Source organism: Bos javanicus, chromosome 19 (genome assembly GCF_032452875.1).
Source record: "Bos javanicus breed banteng chromosome 19, ARS-OSU_banteng_1.0, whole genome shotgun sequence".
Lineage (NCBI taxonomy): Eukaryota > Metazoa > Chordata > Mammalia > Artiodactyla > Bovidae > Bos > Bos javanicus.
Window position 1 is genome coordinate 48,525,492 of NC_083886.1, and position 20,593 is coordinate 48,546,084.

The window sequence follows — 20,593 nt, forward strand, 5'->3', positions numbered from 1 at the left end:
TAAAATGAAACAACGAGGCCTGCCTGGTAGGGTTGTCCTTAGGACTAAAAATAAGGTGTCTGAATCCTTGGTGCTGCATCCAGCTCATTGTTCACTCACTCGGTCGTGTCTGACTCTTTGGGACCCATAGACGGCAGCCCACCAGGCTCCCCTGTCCCTGGGATTCTCCAGGCAAGAACACTGGAGTGGGCTGCCATTTCCTTCTCCAATGCATGAAAGTGAAAAGTGAAAGTGAAGTCGCTCAGTCGTGTCCGACTCTTCACGACCCCATGGACTGCAGCCTACCAGGCTCCTCTGTCCATGGGCACTAAATAACAGCAATTCGTATTATGCTGGGGTCACTCTCGAAAAAGGTCCACTGAAGACGTGGGCAAGAACACATGATGGTCCAGAGGGGCCTCTTCATGCTCAGGGCTCACCTACCAGAAAGACCAGAGAGCACATGAGTGTCTGAACACAGCGTTGCCACTGGACTCCTGCTCTGGGATCCTTAGACTTCTTTTCTAGTTAGAGAAATGGAAGGCACTGGGTCCTTGGACTCCTGCTGCACTGAGCTCAGTAGCCTCGCTCTTCAGTCTGTGGCCCTGAGCCCCTAGACTTGGGCCCTGGTCTCTGCCCCCTCGCTTCTGCATTCAGGGGAGATCTAACCTGGTGCCCTGTACTGGGATCACTCCTGCTTGTGCCATTGCAGGTGGACAGATGGTTCCATTATAAACTTCATCTCCTGGGCCCCCGGCAAACCTCGGCCCATCGGCAAGGACAAGAAGTGCGTGTACATGATGGCCAGCCGAGGTGAGGGCAGGGTAGGGCAGAGAGGGTGCAGAAGCCGAGGGGAGGGTTGGTGTTCAGGGCAGCGAGGTGAGCCCAGGCAGGGGCCCTCAGTCTCTTCTCATTCTCTCTGTTCGCCCAACCCAAAAAGGATTGGATCCAGAGAGGGGCGGGCCGGTGCCTGTCCAGCAGCCGCAGAGCACTTGAGTTCAGAGCTGGACACAGGACCCGAGCCCCAGCCCCGCTTCCTCTCAGGGCGTGAGGCCAGGTGCTGGCAGCCCAGCCCCACACTCAGAGTGACTGCTCTTCACTTTTCACAGAGGACTGGGGGGACCAGAGGTGCACAACAGCCTTGCCTTACATCTGCAAGCGGCGCAACAGCACCAGAGAGCAGCAGCCCCCAGACCCGCCGCCCACAGGGGGCTGCCCCTCTGGCTGGAGCCAGTTCCTCAACAAGGTAGGGAGTAGGGAGGGGGCCTGAGGGGAAGGCTGAGCTTCAGGAGTCCTGGCCCTCTGGCAACCTCAGAGTCATGGCCTCTGGCCTGAACCTACCACCCTCTCCCCTGCTCAGCCCCAGGACCAGGGCTAGACCCCTCGGACACTAACTCAGCTTCCAGTTCATAAAGTAATAAGGTTGCCCATATCGTTTGGTGAGTTTTCTAGATCCTTGGTCACCAAACATCTTGATAATGAACTCTTATTAAAAACAAAATGTTGAACATACAAAATATATATGTGTGCCTTACATATGTGTGCAAAAGTAAATATATGTATTTACTTCCATATTGGGACTTCCCTGGTGGCTCAGACGGTAAAAGCATCTGCCTACAATGAGGGAGACCCGGGTCCAATCCCTGGGATGGGAAGGTCTCCTGGAGAAGGAAATGGCACCCCACTCCAGTATTCTTGCCTGGAAAATCCCATGGATGGAGAAGCCTGGTAGGCTATAGTCCATGGGGTCGTGAAGAGTCGGACACGCCTGAGCGACTTCACTTTCACTTTCCATATTAATGTGACTGATGTCATATATAATAAAATATGTACACGAACAAAACAATCTAAAGCCTGAGCTAAAGATTTTAAATGGACGTGAGTCTGAGTGAACTCCGGGGGTTGGTGATGGACAGGGAGGCCTGGTGTGCTGTGATTCATGGGGTTGCAAAGAGTCGGACACGACTGAGCAACTGAACTGAACTGAAATGAAAGATTTTAAAACAGTATTTTTAGGTTTTCAAAAATTTTCCTTTTAATGGTATGAAAAACATTTTGTGCTCACTCTTCAATTGATCAATTATAATAATTATTACTATTTTAAATAATTTTGATAAGAGCAAAGTGATCACATATGCTTCATTATTTTTATTTATTAATTTTTAATTTCTTTATTTATTTTTGGCTACACTGGGTCCTCCTTTGCAGGACCTTTGCAGGCTTTCTCTAATTGTGGCGAGTTGGGGCTATTCTTCGTTGTGGTTCACGGGCTTAGTTACTCTGTGGCATGTGGGGTATTCCCCGACCAGGGATAGAACCTGTGTCCCCTGCGTTGGCAGGCAGATTCTTAACCACTGGACCACCAGGGAAGTCCCTATACTTTATTAAAAAATCTAGGTCTGACACTGATTCAGACTTCACAGGTCTTGTTTGGAGTTCAAATTATTTTAGAACATGGATTGAATGGTTGTTGTAGATGAAAAGATTGCCTTACAAAGACAAATAGATGAAGAAAGTTCATCCATCATTGGCTGGGCTTTCTAAGTCCTTCTCTCCATTTTTCGGTCCTTCTGCCAGTTAAATGCCAATTAAATTTTTCAGTCCTTCTGCCGATTTTTGTTTAAAAACTAGCTCATCAATTTTTGCATTTAAATGAATCTGCCTTATAAACTACTGAGAAGAACTGATTGAGAGGGTTTAAAAAAAGTCTCTGGAAGATTTTTTAAAAAACAACATTTAGAAGATTCTCTTTCCAACTATTTTGAGTGTACAGCTAGGAGAGTTTGAGGCAATCAAGAGAATCAGGATGGATGTGCCTCTAAACATGTTTTCAAAATGTTCCTTCTCGAGTGTGAGTTTCTTTCCAAGAGTGGTTAGTGACCCATGGGCTGATTCATCCAACCTGATTAGACCTTCATTGTTTTTATCTAGCGGCTGAAAGAGCTTATCCCAGGAAGCAAAGTGTGCTATTTCCTTGTGGTTTTCCCTGGCATCCTTAGTATGAGCTTTGAATCATGCCTTCTTTGCCGGACACTGTAAGACTGCTTAACTGAGTTGTGAGGATTAGATTAGTTAACACTAGATAACATAATCCATAAATCTTTGTCATGCGCTGGAGTGCAGCCAGCTCATAGTGTCATGGAGCTCTCACTGTCTTCAGATTATTCAAGCAAATAATACACCTTTTCTGCCTTAAAGAAAACAAAAAGAGTAAGATGTATTATTTATATTTTGAAACAAAAAAAACTAAAACTCATCTATACTCTCCAGAGATAACCACTATCCATATTTGTCACTCCACTTTCTGACTTTTCCCCCGTAATTGAGATCATACTAAATAGCACAATTTTGTAGCCAACCTTTTTTTCCTCAGTGTTGTATTTTGAGTATTTCTCCATGTCATTGAATTGCTCCAAAAGCTTATTCTTATGGCTTCTTCCACCTAATCTAAAACAATATATTTCATATATGTAACCGGTCCCTTTCTTAATTTGTCAGCATCATTGTAATGATACCAATAATTCTGTTGAAGGCCTTTGAAGTATATGAAGCCAAGAACCAGACAGACCTTGTCCCCAGGCGTGGCCCAGGGGTTGCTGTCATAGGTAGTGCAGCATTTGGTGGCCCAGAGAAATCTTCCCACTTTAAAATTCCTCAGGGGTGGGCAAGTGTATGTGAATTTGCCATGCCAGGTCGGGAGGGTATCAGAGCCTTGGTCAAGGAGACCCAGATGTCCTGGTTCTCCTGTTTTTCTCTCCCAACCCCCAAAGCCTCCCCAGGGCCTGGCGCTGAGGGGTCGGAGTTCCTGGGTGTGGGGGCCAGGGAGGTGGAGCTGGGTGTCACGCCTCCCCCCTCCGCCCCACAGTGTTTCAGAATCCAAGGCCAGGACCCCCAGGACCGGGTGAAGTGGTCAGAGGCACAGTTCTCCTGTGAACAGCAAGAGGCCCAACTGGTCACCATTGCAAACCCCTTAGAGCAAGGTAGGGTCAGCCCAGGGGGAGGCCCCAGAATCCTCTGATACCGTCCCCCTAGACGGCTAGAGCAGAGTGAGGAGGGGGCTGCCGCCCTGTGGCTCATCACAGTCTGTTCTGGGGGACTGTAGCGTTCATCACAGCCAGCCTGCCCAATGTGACCTTTGACCTTTGGATTGGCCTCCATGCCTCGAAGAGGGACTTCCAGTGGGTGGAGCAGGAGCCTCTGCAGTACGCCAACTGGGCCCCTGGGGAGCCCTCTGGCCCTAGCCCTGCTCCCAGCGGCAACATACCGGTGAGGAAGCCCCTGCCCCATGCTCTCCTCTTCACCCGCTAACCCGCCCTGGCCCGCAGCACGTGTCTTCACACCTGGGGACCCCCTTGCAACCTCTTTGCTCATAGTACAGACTTTTGGGGGTGGTGGCACAAGGCAGGCAGCTCTTGGGGCTCCCCTGAGCAGCTCCTTCCCCCCAGACCAGCTGTGCCGTGGTCCTGCATAGCCCCTCAACCCACTTCACTGGCCGCTGGGATGACCGGAGCTGTGCAGAGGAGACCCATGGCTTCATCTGCCAGAAGGCCACGGGTAGGTATCACCCGGGAGCCTGGAAACCTCAGCCCAGGGCTGGATGCTGTGGGCCGAGCCAGGAGGAATGAGGCATGGTCCCTGATCTCAGGGGACCACTCTGCTTGGGAAGCAAATGGGCAGAAAGGCCAGGCACCGATCAGAGGGACAGGCAGTGAGCATCCAGGGGTTGCAGGAGGAAGGTTTGGGATTTGGAGGGCTACCCAGGAAGAACTAAGGTATTGGGCATGCATTGTGGCAGGGACCCCGTGGTTCAACATCTGAGGCTTCTGCAGCTCCGAGCAGGGGTCCCTCTGCCCTGGGTTCCTGGTCAGCCTCAAGGTTCCTCATCCCTTTACTAGTAAGAACATATTATTAATAACAACAGTGACCGACGGTTACCATGCCCAAAGGAGAGTTGGTCTCTGCCTGCTGTTCCCCCTCGGCCTCATGCCTGGGGATGGGGTGAGGGGAGCAGAGCCCGGCCTGAGTCCTGCCCCCTTCCCTGTAGACCCCTCCCTGAGCCCATCCCCAGCAGCGTCGCCCCCTGCCCCGGGCGCTGAGCTCTCCTACCTCAACGGCACCTTCCGGCTGCTGCAGAAGCCGCTGCGCTGGCACGACGCCCTGTTGCTGTGTGAGAGCCGAAATGCCAGCCTGGCGCACGTGCTTGACCCCTACACCCAGGCCTTCCTCACTCAGGCCACCCGAGGGCTGCGCACGCCACTCTGGATTGGGCTGGCCAGTGAGGAGGTAGGCACTGGGCTGGGGCCCCCTACCCCCAGTTCCCTCCCTGTCTCCTCCTAACCCCCTGCCTTCCGTGGCCACCCCCCTCCATCCGGCCCTGGCTGGTCCCCTTGCTCCCGTCCTGATGGCCCCCTGTGCCCAGGGCTCCCGGCGGTACTCTTGGGTCTCGGAGGAGCCGCTGAGCTACGTGAGCTGGCAGGATGGGGAGCCCCAGCACCCCGGGGGCTGCGCCTACGTGGACACGGATGGTGCCTGGCGCACCACCAGCTGTGACACCAAGTTGCAGGGTGCTGTGTGTGGAGTTCACGGCGGTGAGTGCCCACCCGCTGGGGCAAGGGCTGGCCGGGGAGAAGCCAACCCCAGGAGGACCCTGGGCCACTTCCTCAATCCTGCATTTCCCCCCTCACAGGGCCCCCTCCTCCGCGACGAATAAGCTACCACGGGAGCTGTCCCCAGGGGCTGGCGGACTCGGCATGGATTCCCTTCCGAGAGCACTGCTACTCCTTCCACATGGAGCTGCTGCTGGGCCACAAGGAGGCGCTGCAGCGCTGCCAGAGAGGTGGGCTGGGGAGGGGGCGAGCGCCCCCACCTGGGCGTTTCGGGTGGCGACCCCTCTCGAGGACGCTCAGAGACCCCACGAATATAGTCCCCGTGCTGCACTCTGCTTGTCGGCTGCACTCACCTCTCAGTGCCCCTCAGGGTCCAATCCACACAGACCACCTGGGACGGGACATGGATATAAATGTAGCCCCCCGTTACACGCACGTCTCCATGCCATCCTCTATTCAGGTTGCCAGGGAAGAGGGCGGGGCCTCTCCGGGGGCTCTGCTACCCCCCAGGAGACTCGCCTGCCCTGACGTCGGCCTCCTTTGTGTCCAGCGGGCGGCGCGGTCCTGTCCATCCTGGATGAGATGGAGAACGTGTTTGTCTGGGAGCATCTGCAGAGCTCTGAGGGCCAGAGTCGGGGCGCCTGGCTGGGCATGAACTTCAACCCCAAAGGTGGGCCTCCTGGGTATAGGGTCAGGAGGGGCAGGCCTCGGGCTACAGCGGGAGGCCCTCCGCTGGGGCTTGGCTGGTGGTGAAGGGTGGGGGGGTGGGCGGTGAGGGCCTGTGGGAGGGGGGTGAGGATCTGTGGGATGTGGGGGTTTTCTAGAACAGGCCTCTTCTCTCCCAGCTGCTTCTGCTCCATTTCGCTGCCCCCCCCATCCCCAACAATGCACCCCCCCCCCATGCCACCTTTCCCACAGGGGGCACCCTGGTCTGGCAGGACAACACAGCTGTGAACTACTCCAACTGGGGGCCCCCGGGCCTGGGCCCCAGCATGCTGAGCCACAACAGCTGCTACTGGATCCAGAGCAGCAGCGGGCTGTGGCGCCCGGGGGCCTGCGCCAACATCAGCATGGGCGTCGTCTGTAAGCTCCCTCGAGGTGCGGGAGACATCTGGTGCTGGGGGGCGGGGGGGCCCGGGCCGCTGCTCATTCTGCAGGCCACACAGTGGATGGGAGGGAGTCAACAGGCCTGGGGTCACCGGGACCCTCCTCTGGGATCAATTGGTCTGTACCAAGGACTGGCCCTTCCTGAAAATTGCCAGAGTAGACAGCCATTGGTAGACAGTAACCATTTTGTAGTGGTTAAAGGCAGGGATATGGGGTTCGAGCCCAGGCCAAACCGTTTGCCAACTCTGTGACCTTGGGTAAATTGCTCAAGCTCTCTGGCCTCAGTTTATTCATGTAAAATGGGGTAATAAAAGTACCTATGGGCTTTGAAGGTGGCTCAGTGGCAAAGAATCTCCCTGCCAACGCAGGAGATGCGGGTTCAGTCCCTGGGTTGGGAAGATCCCCTGCAGGAGGAAATGGCAACCCCCTCCAGTATTCTTGCCTGGGAAATCCCATGGCCAGAGGAGCCTGGCAGGCTACAGTCCAAGGGGTTGCAGAAGAGTCGGACACGACTCTGCGGCTAAACAACAACAGTAATAAGAGTACCTATGAGAGAAGTAAATGAGCCAATGAAGTGTCTGGCACTGCAGGAAATGTTCTTGCATGTTTGCTTATTATTACTGTATTGTTACTACCACTGTTGTTAACTGGTCCCTCCTCCCCTACAGCTGAGGCGAGCAGCTTCTCCCCATCAGGTGAGTGGCAGGCAGGACTAGCCCTCTCCCCCCGGGTCCTGGTCATTCTGGGCAGCGGGCGGGCATGGCGGGGCTTCTGACCAAGGGTCCTTCCGGCCACAGCAGCCCTCCCGGAGAACCCCGCGGCCCTGGTGGTGGTGCTGATGGCGGTGCTCCTGCTCCTGGCTCTGCTGACGGCTGCCCTGATTCTCTACCGGCGGCGACAGAGCGTCGAGCGTGGGGCCTTCGAGGGTGCCCGCTACAGCCGCAGCTCCTCCGGCCCCAGCGAGGCCACCGAGAAGAACATCCTGGTGTCCGACATGGAAATGAACGAGCAGCAGGAGTAGAGTCGAGGGTGTGGGCGGGGCCGAGGGTGTGGGCGGGGCCGGGGGAGCTGGGCGCCCCACCAGCTGCGGTCCAGTCGGCCTATGGGGGGAGGAGGCGCCCTGGGGAGCGCTGTGGGGAGCTGGGGCTGGCAGGGCCTGGGCTGGTGGGGTCCTTCCCTCCCATGAGGGCTGGGCTGAGGCCTGGCTGAGTGCAGCATGGCGTTTCCTTTTGGGGGGGCCCTAAGGTCTTGTCACTCGGGCCTGTACCCCCATGGTCACCGGAGGCAGGACAGGAGCCTCTTTCTCCCTGCCCCCACCCCCCAGGCCTGTCCCCCAACCCTGGGACCCCCTCTTCTCGCTGCAAAGTCTGAGGAGCCTCCCTGAGCCCTCAGCCGGCCTCTGTCGCTTCTCCCCTACCCTGGCAGCTCAGCTCCTCATCCCACATCCTCCCTGCTCCCCCCACCCGCTGTCCGCCCGCCCTGCATCCTGCCTGCTCTCCCAGCCCTTCCTTCTGAGCCAGGGCCCTGGGGTCTGGGGAGCCCTCTCTTGCTGTTGGTGGGGGTCACAGGGGGGTGGGCATTTGTCAATTGTGTGCCTGCTGGGGTGGCCGTAGGGCATGACGGGAGGGTTCTGGGCTGGGACTGAGGACCGGAGCATCACTGTGGTATCAGCTGGGCTGGAGACAGGTCCGGGGAGAGACACCCTGACCTCTTGGGGATGACCGGGCTGGGCTGGGGTGTCATCTCCTGCCAGTCAGAGGAGGGCTCTGTCCCTGTAAAGTCCCCTGTGGGGACCAAAGTAAGTTCCCTAAGGTTTCCAGGTCCTGGCTGTAGTTTGGAGAGAGAGAAGGTGGTTGGCCAGGGTCAGTGGGAGCTGGGGTGCGCCCTCTAAGGGGGGCCCAGAGGAGCAGCACCTGAACCCCCTGGAGTGGCCCCTGTGTGGGGGAGACGACCCACCCAGAACCTTTCCAAGAGGCCGGAGCCCCAGTTAGAATCACCAGTCCTGGCGCCATGGCCCAGGGCAATGTGAGCACAGACTCCAAGACACGGTCCTTTTTGTAGTTCTTAATTTTTTTTAATGTGCCATTATTGTTTTAAAAAGAAAAAGATAAAAGAAAAGCAAACAAATAAAACACCTTTCAGAGGCTTGAGAGAGAAGGGTCCCCACTTTGTTTTGTTGGGAGTCTTGTCCTTCATACTGCTTCAAAGATACATGTTATTTTGGGGGGCTTGCATCTGTTTTGCTTCTGTCTTGGGGCCACGGGACCCCAGCCTTCTCTCTGCTCCTGGGGATACGTGTGAGAGTAAGCATTCAGGAGCCAAAGGACAGTGGCGTGAGCTTGGGCAACTTGGCTCCCCTTTCAAAGTGTAAAACAGGAGAACAGGATGCACCTCCCGAGCTCCTTTAAGGAGGTTGAGGATTAAGTGAGATCACCTGGGCAAAGCAATCTGCACAGGGCCTTGGCGCTCGAGCTGTAATTGTCCCATAAACGTCAGCTGGTACTGCTTGTCTCTGGGCTGTGGCTCCCAGGCCAGCGTGTGAGGTACCCCTGCCAGACCGCGGTGGGGGCCCCACACCACCATGTTTCCAAGACAGACCTGCATTTGAGCTGCAAGACAGTGAGTACACATTTGTCCCTGGGTAGTGTGGGCTCTGAAACTGCCTTGAGGCAGGGGAGTGGGTCACAGGACCCCACCCACCACCATCACCTCCATTCAGGATGTTTGAGCTGGAGTTAGAACCGCAAACAGAGAAGGCCTTGACAGCCAAGGATGGTCAACTGTGCCAGGTCGCGCTGGGTGCAGTGAGAAGGCTTGAAGCAGGCCGAGGGGCCGGGAGCTGCTTTGGGCTGGGTGGTTGGGGTGGGTCTCTCCAGTGGTAGTGAGGCTGGAACCTGAAGGAGGTGGGTGGGAGGTGGTGCAAGTATCCGGGCCAGGTCCTGGGGCCTGGGGAACGCTAGGGGGAGGGGGCTGGGTCCTGCCGCGGGGCCCCTGGGGCTTCAGATGACCAGTGAGGAGGCCAGGCTGGCTGGAGCGTGGTGGGGCCTGGTTGCCTGAGGCCTTGAAGGCAGGCCTAGAAAGCCTGAATGTGGATGTCAGGTCCAGCAGGAAGTCAGTGGGAACGGCTAGTCTGACCTTTTCAGCCGGTGCTTTGGATCATTTTGTCTGTGGCAACTGGCGAGGTTGTGTGCACATGTGTGTTTGGCCTTGGTGATTTTTAAATGCAAGTTTCTTGTTTTCTAAATCAGTAATCCTGTCACGTGGTTCAAAGCCTAAGCCCATATGATAGGAAAAGATACTGAGAAAGTGACTCCAGCACAGTGGGGTAGATGAGGTGCCATGTCTGAATCTGGGAGCGCCTTTTCGGAGCCTTGGAAACCCAAGGCCCTCTTCCTATTCTCCTCTCTCTGTAGCAGCAGCAGGACACACAGAGGGGCCCGGTCACTTCAGGGAGGGAGCCCCAATCCTGTGGGTGTGTGTGGGGGTCCTTAATGATTAATCCACTTCAGCCTGAAGTGATTAGCCCTCCACAGTGGGGAACAGCTGCCTTTGTGAGTTGAGTGCCCGGCCATTAGCCACAACTCACAGATGGCTAGGGCAGGCTGAGCCCAAGCCCCTTGGGGAGTTGGCTGCTGACCCTTGCCCTGAGAGATAGGAAGAGCCTAGGGGTGAAGGCAGGGACACAGGCTCCCAGGTGGGGTTTGGGGGTGGGAGGAGCAGCTGAAGGAGTGAGGACCCAAATGCCCCAAGGCTACCTGGGGCCAGTGGCTGCTGTGTGTCCAGAGGTTTAAGTCAGCAGTCCTCAATCTTTCTGACACCAGGGACAGATTTCATGGAAGACAATTTTTTCAAGGACCGGGAGGAGAGGGATGGTTTTTGGGTAATTCGAGCGCCTTACATTTATTGCGCACTTTATTTCTAATCTAATGCTGCCGCTGATCTGACAGGAGATACCAGTCCATGGCCCGGAGGTTGGGGACCCCTGGTTTAAATCACTCCAGAAATACTTGTTCTCCACTCTTCTCTCCTTTCCTCAGGTGGCTTTAGTCTTTGCCAGAGCCTGAATCCCCACCCAGAAGCATTTCAGACAGCTTCACATGCACCTGGGGGCTCCCCATAGACCTTGTTCTGCTTGGGGGCTCCTGCCTGCCCAGGGGAGGGCTGGGGGACTCCGGGTGGCTCTCTGTGGGCAGGAGGAAGGCTTGGGACTGGGGTCATCTGCCTCTGGCCCCCGGCCAGTGCTGGTTCTGGTAGGGTGCGTGGGAGAAACTCCTTTCTTTCTGCTCATTTCCATGCAATAGGCCTTCAGCCTCTCTACATTCCATCTATGATGTCCTGAGACCCAGCCCCTGGTGCCTGGGCACAGGGCACTGAATCCAGGCTCCAAGCCCAGCCGGCACTGGTGGGGCGAAAACCGGCTCAGCTCTGGCCACCTGGCCTCCGGGACGGCTCGCTGAATCCATGAATGAATGGGCCGCTCTCCAGAGAGTGGTGTCAGGCCTTCTCACAACCTCTTCTTGTCAGATCAGAGATGGCTTGCTCCCAGGTGTCCTGGCGGAGCTGGCCTGGCCCAGCGGGCAGCACTGCGAGGCCGCAGGGGTGAGGAGCCGGCCAGCCGCACCACATGGCTCTCCTGGAACAGAGCTGGCCGGGCCCTGCCAAGCTGCCTGGAGCACTAGGGCGGGAGTCTGTGGCAGGGACAAGGTCAAGAACCGCATCTGGAGGGAGAGGCAGTTCCCGAGAAAGGCGGGCAGGAAGCGGGAGGAAAGGGAAGGGCGGTGGAGGGAACATGGAGCGGCCTTGAGTGAGACTGGCGTGAGATCAAAGTGCTCGGATGTTCAGGTCTCTGTCTCAGGGGTCAGTGCGGCCAGGAGGCCCAGTGAAGGCTGACTTTAGTCTCGACTCCCCACTGAATCGGCCCCGTTGGATCTGCAGGTGGCAATCCTTGTCCAGCAAAGCAGCCAGGGAGGCCAGCCCTGGAGAAAGGAAAGGGACAAAGCAGCATGCAGGCATTTCCCCCTTGAAATGGATTTGTTGCTCGCAGTCAAAGCAGAAAATGGACTAGCTTCTGATAGTGGCTGATGGCAGAACTGTAGCCATTTCAGGGAAACCCTGGTCGGTTCAGGTTTTCTAGTCAGCTTTTTTTTTTCTTTCCTGCCAGGCATCTCTTAAGTTCTGAGGTCCTGTGGTGTGTCCGGGGGTCTGGCCCTCCTCGGTCATTGCACAGCCCTGCCGGCTTACTCAGGGAGGCCTATCTATCTCTCTCTGGGACTTGAGAAACTTTTGGATGGTGTCTTTTCCTACTCTGGGGCTGCAGGGAACTCGGGGACATTGCCTCAGACAGGCCATTCCTCCATGATGATGGCAATGATCAAGATACTTATTATTTACTAGGTATGGCCCTGTTCTAACTGCTTACCATGAATAAACTCATTTTATCCTCTCAACATATCATCAGCTGGTTGTGACTGTGCCCCTTGACAGACGAGGAAACAGAGGCACCGAGAGGGGAAGGACTTGGCTGATCACTTCTCCACCCTCCCTGCTCTATAAAAAGGTTGGGGGATGGGATACAGGAGAGAACCCCCCGTCCCCCGCCATGATCTTACAGTCAGACTCTGAGGCTCAAGAACTCTGTCTCAACCTGAGACATCTGTGCTGAGTTTCAGAAGCCTGTTTGGAGTGTAAGGGCTAAAAGTGACCTCTCTCCTTTCCTTTTTCTCTGGCCTCCATTCCTGAGGCAGCAGGGGAGGGACACCTGATTAGCCTGGGCTGGGGTTGGACATGGCACTCAATGCGCAGAATTGCATAGGATGGGGACTTCCCCGGTGGTCTAGTGGTGAAGACTGTGGGGCCCGGGTTTGATCTCTGTTTGGGGAACTAAGATCCTGCATGCAGCACTCTGCGGCCAAAAAAAGGAGAATTGCTTAGGATGTGTAGAAATGAAGTGGGGGCTTGGTTCATATATGAGACATTTGCACTATTATGGATATTTTATTACTTTTATTTTATTGGAGTACAGTTGCTTTACAATGTTGTTAGTTTCCATTGTATAGCAAACTGAATCAGCTATTCGTATACATATATCCTGTATTCCTTGGATTTCCTTCCCATTTATGTCACTGAGTAGAGTTCCCTGCACTATATACAGTCAGTTGTCATTAGTGTTCTATTTTGTACAAAGTAGTGTATATAAATCACTGAGGATGGGTGACTGCAGTCTCGAAATTAAAAGAAGCTTACTCCTTGGAAGAAAAACCTGTGACAAACCTAGACAACATATTAAAAAGCAGAGACATCTCTTTGCTGACAAAGGTCCATAGAGTCAAAGCCATGGTTTTTTCCAGTAGTTATGTACAGATGTGAGAGTTGGACCATAAAGAAGACTGAGCACTGAAGAATTAATGCTTTCAAACTGTGCTTCGTTGGAAGGACTGATGCTGAAGCTCCAAACTTTGGCCACCTGATGTGAAGAGCCGACTGATTGAAAAGACCCTGATGCTGGGAATGACTGAAGGCAGGAGGAGAAGGGGGAGACAGAGGATGAGATGGTTGGATGGCATCACCAACTCAATGGACATGAGTTTGGGCTAACTCCGGGAGACAGTGAAGGACAGGGAAGCCTGACATGCTGCAGTGTCCTCTGCATTGGCAGGCGGATTCTTAACGGATTCTTAACCGCTAGACCTCCAGTGAAGTCCAGAGATTAGCATTTGAATCAATAAACCGTAAAGAAGATCACTCTCCCCAGGGTGGGAGGGTGGGCATTGTCCAATCCATTGAGGGCCTGAATAGAACAAAAAGGGAGAGAAAGGACAGCTTTTCTGTTGAGCTAGGACACTCATCTTCTGCTCTCAGACATCAACACTTCTGGTTCTCAGGCCTTCAGACGCCAACCAGGGTTCACACTCTTGCCACCCCCACCCCCATCCCCACGTTCCCAGGCCCAAGTTTGAATTGGAACCGCACCACGGGCTTCCCTAGGTCCTTAGCTTGCCGATGGCAGACGGTGGGACTTCTCAGCCTCCATAATCCTGTGAGCCAATCCCTCATACTAAATCTCTTTCTATATATCCTATTAGCTCTTTTTCTCTAGAGAACCCTAGTGCACATTCCTTCCCATGTAACATGGGGTTACTCGTATCTGCCTCATAGGCGTATTGTGAGGATTAAAGATATATGTAAAACGCTTACCCTCAGGCCCAGCTCCTAGGACGTGCTCTGTAAGCACCACCTGAGGGCTCCTGTTACCTCAGTATGATGTTTTCTACACATGTCCTGCTGCCCCAGTGAGAACTGAGCTCCAAGGAGGTGGGCGCTGTGCATTTTCCCCCTGTGTCTTCACAACCTGCGCGTGGTTGAAAAAAGTGAAAGTTGAGTCCGATTCCACAACTCCATTGGCTGTAGCCCGCCAGACTCCTGTCCATGGAATTCTCTGGACAAGAATACTGGAGTGGGTAGCTATTCCCTCTCCAGGGGATCTTCCCAACCCAAGGGTCTAACCCAGGTCTCCTGCAATGTGGATTCTTTACCCTGTGAGCCACCAGCGAAGCACAAGTTGATAGTTGGTAAAAGCTGCCTAAAGAGCCAAAGGCATAGAAAGACCCTGTGTCCTGTCCAATGTGCCTCAGCCTCGAGTAGATTCTGCCAATATTTAGCCAGTTATAGGGGAGGGAGATAGCCCTTTTCATCATTCTTTTAAGTATTTTTTGAAAATTTATTTATATGGCTGTACCGGGTCTTAGTTGTAGCACCCAGTATTTTTTTGCAGCATGTGGGATTTACTTCTCTGGCCAGATCAAACCTGGGCCGGCTGTATTGGGAGTGTGGATTCTTAACTGCTGGGCCACTAGGGAAGTCCCCATCATTGTCTTTTTTTTTTTTTTTAATCACAAATAATGCATTTAATTGTTAAGCTTCTTGCAGTACTCCTGGGTCAGCAAGATCCACTGGAGAAGGGATAGGCTACCCATTCCAGTATTCTTGGGCTTCCCTTGTGGCTCAGGTAGTAAAGAATCTGCCTACAATGCAGGAGACCTGGGTTCGATCCCTGGGTTGAGAAGATCTCTTGGAGAAGGGAAAGGCTACCCACTCCAGTATTCTGGCCTGGAGAATTCCATGGACAGAGGAGCCTGGCGGGCTACAGTCCATGGGATTGCAAAGAGCTGGATACGACTGAGTGACTCACACACACATAATAGAAACGGACAAATCCACGTTGTTGTTTAGTCACTAAGTTGTGTCCGGTTCTTTGACATCCCATGGACTGTAGCCTGCCAGGCTCCTCTGTCCGTGGGGTTTCCCAGGAAAGAATACTGGACCCATCGTTGTCTTTTAATAAAGGAGACTTGGTACTTTGGCATGTTGGGCCATGAGAAGCCCCATCGGCAGACCCCTGGGCTGCAGTGACGATGAATTAATGGTGCGGTCTATTGTGTTGCACCTCTCGCCACTCAGACCTCACAGGAGGGACTCCTGCTTTTGTCTGTAAATCCTTCAGATAGTTTCCCCAAACCCAACACCAGCTGATGTAAACCTATAACGGTCTCAGGGTAGCTGCCTCAAACCCTGCTACATCTTCCTGTGGGTTTGGCCTGCCAGAATATTTACCCAGCCACCTCAAATTCCATTAAGTTCTCTGTAAACCTTATTTTAAAATATGCATTGTCCCTTAGGTATTTCTCAGTATTGGCTCCTGGACAAATCCTTTATCTTCAGTTGACCTTACAATTCAGTTAAAAATAAAGACCCATTCTCTCATAGAATGATCAGGGCTTGGAGCTCCACTGGTGAATGGAGCAACTTGAGGTTATAGGAATTTTATATACATTATGGAGATATTTTCAACCTGAGTGGCTCTTCTAGGGACTATGCACATTTAAAGATGTCCTTTTGTTTGGTTCTTGGATCTAGGCAGCCTGGTGGAATTTGTTTGCAGTCCTGGAGTCACTTTGCCTAACTGTGGAACATATCAGACAAGATTTTGACACCTAGCTTTTCCTAAACCCTACTGACACTGTAATTTATTGGGGGGACCCCTTGGCAGCAACATCTTCAGTGGTCACTATTGTTCTGAGGAGGGCAGGTCTTGAAGGCGTTTTGAGAAGCATCTCTTCCCATTTTACCTTTTCCTCTCTCTTACCCTTTCTCTGCCCCTTCTTCCGTTGTTTAGAAAGTCTGTTGAGGCATATTTTACAATTATACCAGAGTTCGCCTGTGTTAAGCGCACAGTTCAATAAGCTTCAGTAAATGCATCCAGTTGTGTGAACATGACCACAGACCAGCTTTCAGAAGCCCCTCATCACCCCGCAAAGTCCCCTCGAGCTCGTGTGCAGTCCCTCTCCGCTCCCTCCCCAACCCCCAGCAAGCACTGCTCTGTTTCTCTGGTTTGCCTTTCTAGAAATTGCATGTAAATAGGATCATACAGTATGTAGTCTTTCGTGACTGGCTTCTTTCATTTGCTGTAACGTTTTTGCAGTTCATTACCTCCATCTTTATTTTTTGACTTGGCTTTGTCTCTGTCTCATATACACACACCTTCCTCTTCTTTTCTTACTAAATTCTCTGCCTCGTTTTTCATCCTAAGTCTTGATCTGGTCTTTGGACGATAAGATGCAAGTAGGAGAGAAGTGTGGAGTAAATGTACCAAACCCTCCTAAGTGGGTACCTACAGGGGCAGCCAGCCAGCCTCTGGGGGCCCAGGCGGTGTCATCCCTTGTGGCAGTGATGGTGGGGGGCAAGGAGAGGTGAGACGTGGGGGGGAAGTGGGGGGTGTGGGAGGTGTACTCCTCAGAGTTTCAGGCCCTGAGCCTTTGTCCAAGGGCACTGGAATGAGCACAACACAAAACTGGGTGAACAACGTCAGTTTACTGATTCCACTCGGTGGAGTGAGACCTGAAGGGGTGCGCTCCACAGAGGGACCTCAGGCCACGGGGCCCACTAGGGCCAATGGGTCCCCTTGGACTTCTGGGTGGAAGGGCAGCAGCTGGGCAGCTGGCGGGGGCTCAGCAAGCCCAAGTCTGGGACTGAGCGGGTCGCTGTTGCTGTCTGTGGATGCTCGAGCCAGACCCCAAAAAGAGTGGCAGAAGGTGAAAAAGATAACTGGGAACATCGGTTTCGGTTTCAGTGGCGAGGAGGAAGGGAGGCTTGTGGGCATGGAGGAAGGGTGGCCAAGAGGAGAGGCTTCTGCCTGGCCAGCTCCAGGCCAGCTCCCTTGCTAGACAACTCGGCTGTTGCCTTCACAAACTGCTGCCACTCCCATCTCCCAGCTCGGAACCTGGAAAGCAAGAGGAAGCTCAGGCTGCGGACTCTGTCGTGGAGGAGGATGGCATCATTGCCCTTCCTGCCCAGCTCCCCCAAGCCCCTGCCCCAGCACCAGTGACCAGACACACAGACAATACACAACAGACACACACACACCACACATGCTACAGTGCCTGGAACAGTGTGAGGAACAGAGACCCCGCAGTCTTTCAGGGATCAAATTGGCTGGACACAGAGGGTCATATGATGGGGGGGCACAGGGGCAGTGAGAAGCAGTGGAGTCAGAGGAGGAGGCCAGGTGGGGTGCTTTCTTTATTCTTGAGAAAGATTCTCATTCTCAATATTTATTTTCTCATTGGCTGGAGTGAGCGCTCCCTATTTGGAAGCACATTCTGACTGGTGAAGGGCAAGGGAACAAGAGTAATCGCCTCCCTCCATCCCTACCTGGACACTCTTCAGCTTCTTCCTCCACCACAACGCAGCCCCAGCTCCAAGAGCTGCCCACCTTCTTTCACCTTCCTCTTTCCCCCAAATCTAGTTGCCTTGACTTGTACATTTAGGGTAGGGGGCAGGTGCTCTGGCCCAGCCTTGGCTGAAGGCCTTCTTGGCCGCTCCTCTCCACACCTGTATTGATGGCTGCTGGAGGCATGATTCCCCTCCCTAGACTTGGACTTGGCTGTGGTGACCATTATTCGTGCCAGCCAAGAAGCAGCTGTCAGGGGGGCTGTGTGACAATTTGTTAGACCCAGGCACACCCACCCAGGGCCTCTCCCCAGCAGCCCTTACCTTGGTGCCACCTGTGGCATCTTGTGCACAGCCTCGGTTCCCAGAAGCCCAGGACAGGGTGCCCAGTGAGAAGGCTGGCATGAGCCACAGAGGCTGGCATCTTTGTGTCACCTGCTGTGCCCTGATGTGTTGCCTTTTCCCTCCCTGTTTACCTGCATGGGGCTAGGGCAGCGGGTCACAGCCGTGACTCAGCTGTAGCAACCCATCTTCACAGAGCGCTGCCAACCAGGTGAGTCCTGCCAGGCTGCCGGGGACCAGAGAAGCCACGGCCCCAGGGGGAGGGCGCGAGGCGTGTGGATCCGCCTTTGGCTGCCCTGGCTCTTGTCCTGATCAGAGCTCGGGCGGGAAGCCAGGCCCCGGCGGCGTCTGAGCAGCGTGCCAAGACGGTCCCTCTGCGCGGGGCTGCCCCTGCCGGCGCCTGGGGTGTGCGCAGGGCTGGGACAGGCGGAAAGGGCCTGGACCCGTTTCCAGAGGGGGAAATCTGAGGCTCCCACATTAGGACTCTACCGGGAGGGGGTGGATCCTAGAGCTAGTCCCAGCTTCCTGAAGACAGGCGGTTGGTGACACGGTGCGGGGCTGGGGGCGGGAACCATCTGCCTCGGAGCAACACAGGAGGCAGGGTTCCCTCGGTGGAGGCTCCTTTTTAAGCACCACCCCGGGGGCGCTCTTCTCCCGTCCTCTAGAGATGGCACTCAACCCGGGGGCCCCAGGCCTGGAGCCGCGGTGCCCCTTCCGCATCCCCAAGCCGGGGTGTGGAGGGAGGCTCTGCATCCTGCTCCGGGCCGCCCCCCGCGGCAGGGCGGCAGCGGGCCCCGCTGGGCACTAGGGGTCGCCCCTGCCCAGCCAGACCGGCCCGGGCGCGCCCGCCGCTGCAGGTTTCCCCGAACCGGGAAGAGCGCGGGCGCCTCCGGGGCGGGGGCTGGGGACGGGCGCGGCCGGGCGCGGCGCCGAGACCCTGCCCGGAGCCTCGGGCCACCGAGCCTTCCCGGCCGACGCGCGGGGTGCCCTCTCTGGACGGAGCCGGGGCTCTCTCGGCAAAGGCCGGGCGCAGACGGGGTGCGTGCGCCCGCACACAAAGGTCTTTCCTAGCTCTCACCGTTCCCTGCCTGGCCTCCCTTCCCGGCGGCCCGAAGCGGAGCAGCTGCTCGGGGTCGACCCAGGCGACGACGCCAGGGGACCGGCCGCCCACCGAGAGGCCCCGCGACCTTGCGAGGGCGCGAGGGGCCTCTGGGCCCTCGCCCGGCTCGGCTGGACCCCCGCGGTGGCGCCCGGGGACTGGGACCCTACGAGTTCCTTTTGTGAACAGAGAGCCCTGTAGAGCCCTCCCCACTCTGAAAATGATCTGCCGGCTTCTCGGGACTGCGTGCCCTGAATAATAGATGGGTGCTCTAGGGTCGTCATCTGGGCCCCACCCTGTGGAGCTTTGAGCTGGTTCAGCCTCTGCGGGCCGGTCGGTTGCGGGGGGCGGGGTGTGGGTCCCCAAAGCATTACCATGACCACTGACTGTATCACGGTCACCAGGGGCCCACCCCCCAGTGCCTGAATCGGTGTCTCTGGGAGGGGCCCAGGAATCTGTATTTTTCTAAGTTCCCCAGGTGATTCTGATGGCAAAGCCTGAGTGGAAATAGCTGTTTTAAACCTTTTAAGGCAGGCAGTTGTGACATTTCTCTCCAGAACAGCCTCTGGGGAGGGAACTGTCACCTCTGGCACCCCGTTCCTTAGTTCACTGTAACGTTTATCCTCCCAGCTGATGAGGAAAGTTCTTCCCACATCTGACCACCAGCCTGCCTGCTTTAATTGAGCACGTTTTCTTGAGTCAGGTTTTCTATGGGATAATAAGCCTGCTTTGGAGACAGCTGGCCTGGCTTCTTGGCCCTTTCCCGACACTTGTTTTCCTTGTTCAACTTCTGAATCCAGCAGGCCCGCTGGCTTGGGCGGAAGAGTGAGAAAATCCAGTAACTCCAATACTAACTTGTGAATGATGGCTATGTGAATACATAGCCCTTTATGTAATGGCTCCACAGCGCCCTTCCGGGGTTTAGAAGAAAACCCAAGAGGCTCCTCCGAGTGCTGGATGCTGGAGAATCCCAGTAAAGGGAAAGAAAAAAAAAACCTGCAGCAGGTCATCCTAAGTCCGAGGAAGACTGATCCTCCCTTTGCCCGCCTTTGCTTTCGCTTTCAGCATGAGTTCAAACTCATCTCTTCTGCATCCAGCACACTTGGACTGCCTTGCTGACTGCTGCAGCTAGGGTTTCCCCAGCTTTGTGGGGTTATTTTTGCCTCTGGGGGCAGGGGGCAGTTGTTACTTCCTTCCATAGGATTAGGTTCAACACAGCCACAGAAAGACAGCAAATTGCCAAACACCCTCAACATGGCAGGACCGATCCCCAACACCTACTTTCATTTTCTTCCAGCCTGGGCTGTGGGTAGTTTCTTGACAACTATGGGAAAGAAGACAATGAAAAATGAACCGTTTTTTTCCAAAGCAATTGTGAACAGATGTCTAATCCCCTAGTCGCGGGAATATTCTAGGAATCCCTGACATCACCTTAAAGGGGCAGAGAAGGAGGCGTGGAGGTGCGAGGGCAGTGTGGATATTCAGCACCTGTGGGGCGTAGGCGCCTCCTAAAGACAGCGTCAGCGATAGCGCAGGTCACCTTCGCCTGTTTGGGCTGTCTAAATTTGGCAGTGTGAACAGACCTGCAACCTCTCAGCAATTGATCTGAGCAGCAGAACCCCATCCTGACAGTCCAGAGTCACATTTCCAGGCAGTGGGGGTGAAAGCCGTGCTAATTGGCCACTTGCCTCACCACTGGCTTTTAAACAATCGGTTGTATTCTCCACCCGGCAGG

General features: G+C 54.8%; 2 protein-coding genes across 9 annotated transcripts in view; one reads left to right on the forward strand and one right to left on the reverse strand.

The window, feature by feature from the left end:
- MRC2 (mannose receptor C type 2) overlaps positions 1-8,849 on the forward strand; it is a 59,641-nt gene extending 50,792 nt beyond the window's left edge. Inside the window, exons 19-30 of one of the 2 annotated variants that reach the window (XM_061392275.1) lie at positions 692-792; positions 1,089-1,225; positions 3,845-3,959; positions 4,082-4,245; positions 4,425-4,533; positions 5,024-5,262; positions 5,399-5,567; positions 5,666-5,815; positions 6,136-6,255; positions 6,504-6,683; positions 7,361-7,387; positions 7,490-8,849. In XM_061392275.1, coding sequence (XP_061248259.1) covers positions 692-792; positions 1,089-1,225; positions 3,845-3,959; positions 4,082-4,245; positions 4,425-4,533; positions 5,024-5,262; positions 5,399-5,567; positions 5,666-5,815; positions 6,136-6,255; positions 6,504-6,683; positions 7,361-7,387; positions 7,490-7,713 — 1,735 coding nt within the window. In that variant the 3' untranslated portion in view covers positions 7,714-8,849. The remainder of the gene's footprint in view (positions 1-691; positions 793-1,088; positions 1,226-3,844; positions 3,960-4,081; positions 4,246-4,424; positions 4,534-5,023; positions 5,263-5,398; positions 5,568-5,665; positions 5,816-6,135; positions 6,256-6,503; positions 6,684-7,360; positions 7,388-7,489) is intronic. The other variant, XM_061392276.1, reaches the window with a different exon arrangement.
- A 7,691-nt stretch (positions 8,850-16,540) lies between these two features.
- MARCHF10 (membrane associated ring-CH-type finger 10) overlaps positions 16,541-20,593 on the reverse strand; it is a 100,040-nt gene continuing 95,987 nt past the window's right edge. For 4 of the 7 annotated variants that reach the window (XM_061392280.1, XM_061392277.1, XM_061392278.1 and 1 more), the window contains exons 10-11: positions 20,140-20,182; positions 16,541-16,968 (exon numbers count right to left, since the gene is read on the reverse strand). In XM_061392280.1, the coding sequence (XP_061248264.1) occupies positions 16,931-16,968; positions 20,140-20,182 (81 nt within the window). In that variant the 3' untranslated portion in view covers positions 16,541-16,930. Of the gene's footprint in view, positions 16,969-17,893; positions 20,183-20,593 lie in introns of all 7 variants that reach the window. The other 3 variants (XR_009731410.1, XR_009731409.1, XM_061392281.1) reach the window with 2 other exon arrangements.